This window comes from Oncorhynchus tshawytscha, linkage group LG28 (assembly GCF_018296145.1).
Source record: "Oncorhynchus tshawytscha isolate Ot180627B linkage group LG28, Otsh_v2.0, whole genome shotgun sequence".
Lineage (NCBI taxonomy): Eukaryota > Metazoa > Chordata > Actinopteri > Salmoniformes > Salmonidae > Oncorhynchus > Oncorhynchus tshawytscha.
The window spans coordinates 31,565,995-31,576,453 of NC_056456.1; the positions used below are offsets into that span (position 1 = coordinate 31,565,995).

At 41.3% G+C, this 10,459-nt stretch overlaps 2 protein-coding genes across 2 annotated transcripts in view; one reads left to right on the forward strand and one right to left on the reverse strand.

Moving 5' to 3' along the window:
* LOC112244659 (microtubule-associated serine/threonine-protein kinase 3-like) overlaps nucleotides 1–1,591 on the reverse strand; it is a 58,667-nt gene extending 57,076 nt beyond the window's left edge. Inside the window, exon 1 of the mRNA XM_042307900.1 lies at nucleotides 1,442–1,591. Within this exon, the coding sequence (XP_042163834.1) occupies nucleotides 1,442–1,480 (39 nt within the window). The 5' untranslated portion in view covers nucleotides 1,481–1,591. The remainder of the gene's footprint in view (nucleotides 1–1,441) is intronic.
* Nucleotides 1,592–7,049: 5,458 nt separating this feature from the next.
* On the forward strand, nucleotides 7,050–9,250 carry LOC112244643 (growth/differentiation factor 15). The gene is made up of 2 exons (XM_024412372.1): nucleotides 7,050–7,383; nucleotides 7,959–9,250. The coding sequence occupies exons 1-2, from the start codon at nucleotides 7,062–7,064 to the stop codon at nucleotides 8,750–8,752; spliced, it is 1,116 nt and encodes a 371-aa protein (XP_024268140.1). The 5' UTR covers nucleotides 7,050–7,061; the 3' UTR covers nucleotides 8,753–9,250.
* Nucleotides 9,251–10,459: the final 1,209 nt, after the last annotated feature.

Consider the following 10,459-nt stretch of genomic DNA (forward strand, 5'->3'; position numbering starts at 1 on the left):
GGTGCCACCAACCTCCTGGACTTGATATACATTCCAAACACACCCGTTACATCCCCGAGGCATGGAACCAAAGGGTTAATGATTTTCAGAAACAAAATGAAAACAACCATTGATGGAGGTTGCCTTTGATTAGTCTTACAAAGCCCCTCCACATCGAAGATGATTCATACACAAACTGTGGCCAACGGTACAGACGGAAAGACTGGCTGATTATTTATGCACACCGTATGACAGCTATGTCCCCTGCTCTCCTCCTTTGTGGAAAGATCTTATAGCTCTGGCCTAATTGTGGATATCTTCTCATTCATAGCTGCACATTATGTATTTTGTTCTCTTTGTTTTGGTCCTGAAGCTCTTGCATATAGGCAGGCCTATGTTCATAATAATGTACACAACATGTATGCCAAATGCTGTGCCACAGTGTACTCTATTTCCAAAGATAAAAGCAGGTTGTTTTGTTAACCAAAAGTACATTCTCAATTTAGATTTTTCACGCTGCAAATCAGCAATCAAAATAAAATTGCAGGTCCGTGTACGGTGGATGAACCAATCAATGTAATAGAATGAAAATACATGTTTTGAATATGTGGACAAGCACATTTCCACCAACAACTCTTTCATAATGGATTTAGAGCAAACAATGGTCAACGGATTTAAATAGCTAAGCCTCTATCCGAGTAATTGGTTGGAATGAAAAACAACAAAACGCGTTAGGCCGTCGGGAGGGCTAGGATTGACTCAGCTACAACCTACTGGCTATAGGACACATAAGTGAGCATAAAGGGATGTTTCTCTACCAGTCATCCATCCCTGAATCCAATTGAGCCCAACGCCCATATCACCACAGCAACCTAGTGATGGCAATACAGCTGCGTTCCTTGAGTCACAATCATTATTATGGCAACGCTCTTTGTTTTTTTTGTAGGAGAATAAGACATCTATAGAACATCATGTCTGTCTGTAGCAAAAAACTGTCTGTGGTTAAATGTATGTATTAACTACACTTGCGCATCCACAAGCTCGCCCTTCAGTGCCACCGCCTACTCAAACGAAGGGGCATCATTCATATGTGTACAGAATGGATCGATATTGTAGCCTATTCATGACCATTTCAAAACAATGTGGCAGTGGGACAATTACATTCGATGCGAATTTGTTTTGAGATATCTATCATTTGTGGTCACAACTGGATAGAACTACCCTTGAGGACACCTAAAAGTGCGTCCAATGTAAACCGTTTAGTAAACAGCTATTGACAATCCCTAAATATCCCTTGAAATAGAGAAAGAAGAGAAACGCATGTGTGCCCTAATGCGTGTCAATACCTGTTTGTGTAGACTATCATTAATTGTCGAATGCCACAACACAAATGCAAAGCCTGGGTGTATTATTTTAATCTTCAGTAGCTATGCTGATGTTTTACTATTATGGGGGTTATTACCTGCAGCCCACGACGCCTCAAAATGTTTGGCTCGTCCATTGTAGAAAAATAAAATATTATAATACCGCTGACTCCCTTTTTAAAATGTCATTCAACCCATACTGCGTCCTCCTGTATCCTGCTCATCATCAATGCGACTGGATGAGAGCTGAACAAAACCGAGCATTTCGTTTAATTGTCAGGTGACCGGGCAGCGGTGAGAATTGGGAATGAATGTGCAGGGAGGGACTTCTGACAAAGCGCCTATGGGTGGCAGTGGGCTGATTCATTCAGTTCGGTAACGCTAGCCTATATCATTGAGCCAATGCAACCTTTTTCAACCATGGCTAACTTGTTGAAAGTTTACATGGGGATTTTTTAATCAGGTAGGTGGTATATGCACTAATGACCTATTTGCAGTACCTCCACAGGGGTGTGTGTGTATATAATATATATATATCCCTGTTCTGTGTTTGTGTGAACACAAGAAGGAACCAATTGCTTAAAATCCCATTCAGATGTTGTCTATCATGTTGATATATATACTGAACAAAAATATAAATGCAACAAGTTACAGTTCATATACGGAAATCAGTCGTTTGAAATAGATTCATTAGGCCCTAATCTATGGATTTCACATGACTGGGCAGGGGCACAGTCATGGGTGGGCCTGGAAGGGCAAAAGCCCACCCACTTGGGAGCCACTGAATGGGGAGCAAGGCCCAGTCAATCAGAATGAGTTTTTCCCCACAAAAGGGCTTCATTATAGACACAAATACTCCTCAGATTCATCAGCTGTCAGGGGGGCTGGTCTCAGATGATCCCGCAGGTGAAGAAGCCAGATGTGGAGGTCCTGGGCTGGGGTGGTTACACATGGTCTGCGGTTGTGAGGCCGGTTGGACTTACTGGCTTATTCTCTAAAACAACATTGGAGGCGGCTTATGCACATTAAATTATTTGGCAACAGCTCTGGTGGACCTTCCTGCAGTCAGCATGCCAATTGCACGCTCCCTCAAAACATGAGAGAACTTGAGACTTTGTGTTGTGTGACAAATTTTAGTGGTCTTCTATTGTCCCCAGCTCAAGGTGGACCTGTGTAATGATCATGCTGTTTAATCAGCTTCTTGATATGCCACACCTGTCAGGTGGATGGATTATCTTAACAAAGGAGAAGTGCTCACTAACAGGGATATAAACAAATGTGTGCCCAACATTTTTGAGAAATAAGCTTTTTGTGCGTACGGAAAATGTCTGGGATTTTTTATTTCAGCTCATGAAACATAGAACCAACACTTTACATGTTGCGTTCATATTTTTTGTTCAGTGTATTCACCCCTTAATGTACAAATCAACACAATATCAAGGTTAATTTGACCCTTTATATGTGTGCACTATAGTGTTCCATATGTTGTGTAGCTCTATACAGTGGGCAGTCACATCATCATTGGCTCATGCAAATTACATTTTTAGACCAGGGTGGACTGGGACCAGAAATTAGCCCTAGCATTTCTAACACACTGGGACCATTTAAAAAAAACGTGATTCCCCTATAACCAAGTAATTGTCAGTTATAAGTTAGAGACCCACTAGGCAAAAAATGGACCAGCCCATCTGGCATTTGCCCAAAATGCCAGATGGCCAGTCCATCCCTGCCTTCAGATTATCAAGAACAATGGTGCATCTCTGACAGTCAGATGGAGAAAGGGCTTGATGATCTATGGTGCCAGTCTCCAAGTGGCACCACAATGTTTTCATACAACAATGGCTGTGTCTTGTCATGCGGTGTCACACATTCATTGATGTGAACCGGTAAAATGAATCATTCCTTGTTCTCATTTTGGGCATTGTCTCTAATCCTGAGTTTAACCCAAGGTCATCTTCCCAAGTAAGCATTAATATCCCCAAAATGTAGAGGAGGAAATAACGTAGGTCTAGTATGTCTGTCATCTATAGAGGTTTCATGTCATCACAGTCATCCCTTTTCCTTAAACATGTGTTTTTATATCTCCTATCCACTTATCTTCTCTTACCATGAAATTGTTGCAATTATTTTCAGTCAAGGGGGATTGAAAAACTATGCATCCAACTTCATCATTATGAAGCTTCATTTGGTTTTGCTCGAGGCACCATATTGAATGTTTACAGGCCACTTTTTTGTCCTCTTTTTTTCCTATATGTCCTTTGCATTGGGATGTGAGGCAGGTCAATTGTAAATGATCAATGATAGTTAGAACTATTCAGCCATGAAAATGTGATAGAAAAATCTCTCTTTTTCTCTCTCCTTCTCCTCTACTGTTCCTCGTCCACAACAAGCCATAGCAACAGAGCAAATTGAAAGTACACCCAGTTGCCCAACAGGATTCAACCAGATGCATGTACTGTTCTGGGATGTGGGGAGTCAACAAGGACATGTAGTACCAAAAGAAACTTGCTACAGTTTGCTACAGATCTGCTAAGTTTAAATCATTCCTAAGCACAATGAAATACTTTTGATTACAAATGAATGTAGCCCAGCTATAGTCTGTCTTAAAAATATCCACATTTTTCTTTCTATACATCTAAAGAGGACACATTCGATCTTATACACTATCATGATTTTGTATGTAGGCCTTTACATGTTATCAATAGCAACTACAAAATAAATGGCCCTAAACACTGATCCAGGCCCAGATTGGCGTTTTCTTCACTAATGGTTCTAGTTAGGATTTGTGCCAGATTCTAGATCTGTGTGTAAGGAAATTTTTACCCAGAGCATATCTGCTTAAAGGGGCAATCAGCAGTTTCTACATACCTTTTTTCGCTAATTAATGATAGTGTATGATGTACCCATTGACGCTTGAAGAATATAACTTGTAGATATGCTTAGTTCAACTGTCGTACTCCATCAGAACCCGAAATATATTCTTGTTTTACTCCAATGTTTGTTAAAGTAAATAGAAACAAACACTATATAGCCTCAAATCATGGTTAAAACTATATCCATGAATTTGAGTGGTTACATTTCTCTAGCCCCATCCCTCAGTTTTTTCTGAAACGGGCAGGGATGACAGAAATATTGTTAATGTTTCTACTACAGATTGCCACTATAGAACGCAATATATTCTCAGTTCCATTAGAGGGAGACATGCAGCCGTTCTACAGTATGTCCTGTTAGGCTCCCTCACTGGAAGCTCCATCCTCACCCTGCCTCCTTGACAATCGGCCCTGAAGATCCTTTCACATTGTGTGTGTGTGTGTGCATGCGCACGCGTGTGCGTGTGTGTGCATGCGCACGCGTGTGCGTGTGTGTGTGTGTGGATCTATGTTTACACTCTGTCTCCTGATGGGACACCACACAGTGTACACACGTAAACATCAGACTGTTTGTGAATGGAGCGTGAAGCAAACCATGCAGTCCAACAGAAATCCATCTCACATCTTCATAGGAAATGAATGACTCATTTAAACGAAAGATGCCATGGGGTCAATTTATACAAATGTAGGATTTTAATTCAAGGCAGTTTGCTACATCAGGCAAATAATCGTGCAGCAACAGGAAATGTGGATTATAATTATAATTCATTTTTGTAGGGGTTGATATATTTTTCGTAAGTGAAAATGACACATTTCAGAAGCCTTTTTAAATGTCAAATACACTACAAGTCTTACATTTCCTGCATTGCGGTACAGTTTTCCTGCAATAGGACGATCAAATTAAGATCCTAAATCTGTATGAAGTTTAATGTTATCTAAGTAGGGCTCAGAGTTTTTCCAGGTAAGGTCACATTGTCAGCAAAACTCAGGTCCTTCCTAATGAAACACATTTCAGAGGGGGCAAATGGGTGAGATATTTGGGAAGAGAATGCTCACTAGCGCTTATGTTTCTTATGGATGACTATGGTTCAAACCTATTCAGATTGTAGATATTTAAGAAATGTAATAATTAATTATTCATGAATTGAAAACTTAATTGAATTGTAATTGAAAGCTCAATTAAATAGAATTGACCCAAAGTGACATCTTTGCTTGTCATACCTGCATTGACATTGCTACATTGTATAAAATTGCCAAGAGTGTGCAAAGCTGTCATCAAGGCAAAGGGTGGCTCCCTTTGCCTTGATGACAGCTTTGCACACTCTTGGCATTCTCTCAACCAGCTTCACGAGGTAGTCACCTGGAATGCATTACAATTAACAGGTGTGCTTGTTAAAAGTACATTTGTGGAATTTCTTTCCTTCTTAATGCGTTTGAGCCAATCAGTTGTGTTGTGACAAGGTAGGGGTGGTATACAGTAGATAGCCCTATATTGATAAAAGACCAAGTCCAAATTATGGCAAGAAAAGTTCAAATAAGCAAACAGAAACAACAGTCCATCATTACTTTAAGACATGAAGGTCAATCAACGCAGAACATTTCAAGAACTTTGAACATTTCTTCAAGTGCAGTCACAAAACCATCAAGTGCTATGATGAAACTGGCTTTCATGAGGACCGCCACAGGAAAGGAAGACCCAGAGTTACCTCTGCTGCCGAGGATAAGTTCATTAGAGTTACCAGCCTCAAAAATCGGCATTTAACTGCACCTCAGATTGCAGACCAAATAGATGCTTCAGATTTCAAGTAACAGACCCATCTCAACATCAACTGTTCAGAGGAGACTGCGTGAATCAGGCCTTCATGGTCGAATTGCTGCAAAAAAACACCACTAAAGGACACTAATAAAAAGAAGAGACTTTCTTCAGGTAGCCTGTTGGTTAGAGCATTGGGCCAGATCGAATCCCTGAGCTGACAAGGTAAAAATCTGTCGTTCTGCCCCTGAACAAGGCAGTTTACCCACTGTTCCCCGGTAACCCGTCATTGTAAATAAGAATTTGTTCTTAACTGACTTGCCTAGTTAAATAAAGGTTGCCTTTTCGCAATTAAAATTGGGCTGTCATGTGTATTTTACCGATTGCTCAGTTTGTCCGGCCACAGCGTTCTTGGGGACCTTCAATGCTGCAGACATTTTTTGGTACCCTTCCCCAGATCTGTGCCTCAACACAATCCTGTCTCAGAGCTCTACGGACAATTACTTCAACCACATGGCTTAGTTTTTGCTCTAACCTGCACTGTCAACTGTGGGACCTTATATAGACAGGGGTGTGCCTTTCCAAATGATGTCCAATCAATTGAATTTACCACAGTTGGATTCAAATCAAGTTGTAGAAACATCTCAATGATGATCAATGGAAACAGGATGCACCTGAGCTCAATTTCGAGTCGCATAACAAAGGGTCTGAATACTTACGCAAATAAGGTATTTCTGTTTTTTATTTGTAAGAAATTTGCAAAAAATATCTACAAACCCGTTTTCACTTTGCCATTATGGGGTATTGTATGTAGATTGATGAGGGAAAAATATATTTAATCAATTTTAGAATAAGGCTGTAACCTAACAAAATGTGGAGAAAGGGAAGGGGTCTGAATACTTTCCTAATGCACTGTATATACAAATACATATATATTTAAATCCTTTACATAATGATGACAATACATACAGTATAAGTGCGGAAGGAGTGCTCACCTGACAGTGGAGAGGTGTGGCCATGCAGGAGCTGTATAAATGAAAGCATGTCTGGAATTTCATTCATAACATTGACATCTCCTCTGAGAACAAACCTACCATGCCTAGCTCAGTCACACAGTGCTTTCTCTTCTCTTGGGTGGTCCTCCTCTTCAGCCTCTGTCAGGGGGAGGGCCGACCCCGCCTGGGGCAGGAGGAGAAGCAGAGGGTCTTGGTCTTGGAGTCAGTGAAGACAAGGATCCTGAGCTCCATGGGGATGGAAAGGGAGGCCAGGCCCAGGGAAATGGCTTCAGAAGAGGAGCTGATGAGGATGCATAGGCTCTACAGGGAAACACTGAGGCAGCTGAGAAGGAGCTCCAGTCAGGAGAGGGAAACCCAGCGTTCCCCAAGGAGGGCATCCACTGTGCTTCATCCAGCCACAGGTGGGTCCTTACTTAAAGACACATCGTTACTGTACTGGTTTCTACCACAATACAGGACCTGACTGTTGACATTCTAGCTTTAGATAGTGATCTGACTGCATGGAATTTTGCCTTTATGCAAAGTGTATTAATAACTTTGTATAAGGTGTGTACCTGTGTACCGAAACATTCTCCCACATTTGCGTCTTCGAGAAGAATTCAAATTCGCTTTTATGACAAAACTAACAAAAAGCATTCAAACACTTTTTTTATTAATCTTAATGTACCTGTGAGTGTTTTCTGAAACCATATGTTGTGAGAATGAGTGAGTCATGCTCTGAGGAACAATTTTGTCTTAAAGGGGTTCATTTTCGGTGTGCACTCCAACAAAAGCCTACCATTAACATTGGGTCTGAGCAAAGGCTTGATAGTAACACAGTACCTCTTCTCCAAAGCTTTTAAATCGTTTGACATCGTTTTCTTTTTTTGACAAGGCACATCCGTTACAACTCTTAAAAGCACAACCTATTCAAGCCATGACAGTAATTCTAAGTACTTGAGCATTTGTGTAACAACCCTCTTTTCACCTCTTTCAGTGGAGCCTCTCAAAGTGCTTTGGAGTGATGAGGAACATCCATCAGATATGCTTTGGTACAGAGCTGTATTCCACAAGAACCCACACATCAGGAAGGAGCTCACTTTGGCCCGGGCTGAGGTGAAGCCCTACAAACAGCTGTTGGATGGCTCTAAAGCTGCCGAGCCCACAATTAGGGATGAGGTTCATGTGAAGATCTATGAGACGAAACCACTGAACTCTTCTCTATTGATTCACACAGAGACCCTTGTTCAGACGGTCGCTGCAAGAACTGGTGATTTGACTTTGGACATCAGAACTGTGGTTGGTAAGTGGAGTGGGAGGTCGGACGGCCACTCTCTGGTTGTGGAAGTAGAACAGGCCTTAGAAGAGGGAACTGATCCCAAGAGGACCCCTCAGATGGTCCTGCAGGTAGACCTTGTAGAACCTAGATCAGCAGGCAGAAGGAGACGGACTCGCTCCAACAAAGAGGACAACTGTGACGAAGACGGTAGCTGCTGCCGAAAATCCATCAATGTGTCCTTCAAGGAGATTGGCTGGTCAGACTGGGTCGTGGCCCCCACTGGTTACAACATGCATTTCTGCGACGGCTCCTGTCCACACAACTACAAGCCAGCCAGCATGCACGCGCAGGCAAAGTCTCGTCTTCACCACATCAACAAGGGAGCAACACCTCGGCCCTGTTGTGTGCCGGCAGCCTATGAGCCTGTGATCCTCATGCACTACGACAGTTGGGGAAAGTTGAAGCTCACACCCTTCAATGACTTGATTGTCAGCAAATGCCACTGTGCTTGAGTCCTTCAGGGCAAGCCCAGGCAAGGACAGAAAAAAAGAGTCAGAACAAACCTTTTCCTTTAGTGCTACATATTGAAATAGAATGGATAATGTTTTCAAAGGACGTAAGAAAAGAACATTTGTCATGCTCAATTAGTGACATTACTAATGTTCTTTTCAACAGCTAAGCAAACAAAAATACTCAACATTATCCATCACTTATGGATTTTGAGAGAAGTTACTGTGGAGCGATGACTGAAATGTACTATTTTATTTGGAAGATAAACTTTGTTAGTCTCATGTGGCCCATAATATCCTATTCTTCCAAGACTATGTACAAAATTATATTATTTATTGTAATTTATTTAACAGGGTCTAAAACTTATTTGTATTGTTTTGTAGTGTAGTTTTCAACATTACACTATTTAGCTTGATCCTTACATCACTGTACTGTAAATATGTATTCAATTTAATGTAATACTATGTACAGTATTATTTCCAAACATTTTGGAAGTTTGTCCGGAAATAAAGTTGTTTTTAAAATGTCAGTTACTGTAGTGTGGATATTACACCTACTGTTTATGTTGGATTGTTGTGCCTGAATGCGTATGCACACAAACTTTACAACAAATATTTTTTACTCACAAATTATGTTTAACCCATGTGTTTAATTCCTTAGCAACAGTAAAAGAACTTGAAATGATTGTGCTTTACGGAAAACCATCTAGATAATATTTCAAAAGTTAGGGTGTGCCGTGAAAGATGTAAAAGATATGATAGCCAATATCTTGCATCTGTAGCTTTGAATGACACACAGCTGTACATTTCAATGAAACATGGTGAAGCCCCAAAATTGCCCTTGCTAGAAGCATGTGTTTCAGACATAAGGAAGTGGATGGCTGCAAACTTTCTACTTTTAAACTCGGACAAAACAGAGATGCTTGTTCTAGGTCCCAAGAAACAAAGAGATCTTCTGTTGAATCTGACAATTAATCTTAATGGTTGTACAGCAGTCTCAAATAAAACTGTGAAGGACCTCGGCATTACTCTGGACCCTGATCTCTCTTTTGAAGAACATATCAAGACCATTTCAAGGACAGCTTTTTTCCCATCTACGTAACATTGCAAAAATCTGAAACTTTCTGTCCAAAAATGATGCAGAAAAATTAATCCATGCTTTTGTCACTTCTAGGTTAGACTACTGCAATGCTCTTCCGGCTACCCAGATAAAGCACTAAATAAACTTCAGTTGGTGCTAAATACGGCTGCTAGAATCCTGACTAGAACCAAAAAATTTGATCATATTACTCCAGTGCTAGCCTCTCTACACTGGCTTCCTGTCAAAGCAAGGGCTGATTTCAAGGTTTTACTGCTAACCTACAAAGCATTACATGGGCTTGCTCCTACCTATCTCTCTGATTTGGTCCTGACGCAAACTCGGTCTCAACCTTTAAGTCTTTACTGAAGACTCATCTCTTCAGTGGGTCATATGATTGAGTGTAGTCTGGCCCAGGAGTGGGAAGGTGAACGGAAAGGCTCTGGAGCAACGAACCGCCCTTGCTGTCTCTGCCTGGCCGGTTCCCCTCTTTCCACTGGGATTCTCTGCCTCTAACCCTATTACAGGGGCTGGGTCACTGGCTTACTGGGGCTCTCTCATGCCGTCCCTGGAAGGGGTGCGTCACCTGAGTGGGTTGATTCACTGATGTGGTCATCCTGTCTGGGTTGGCG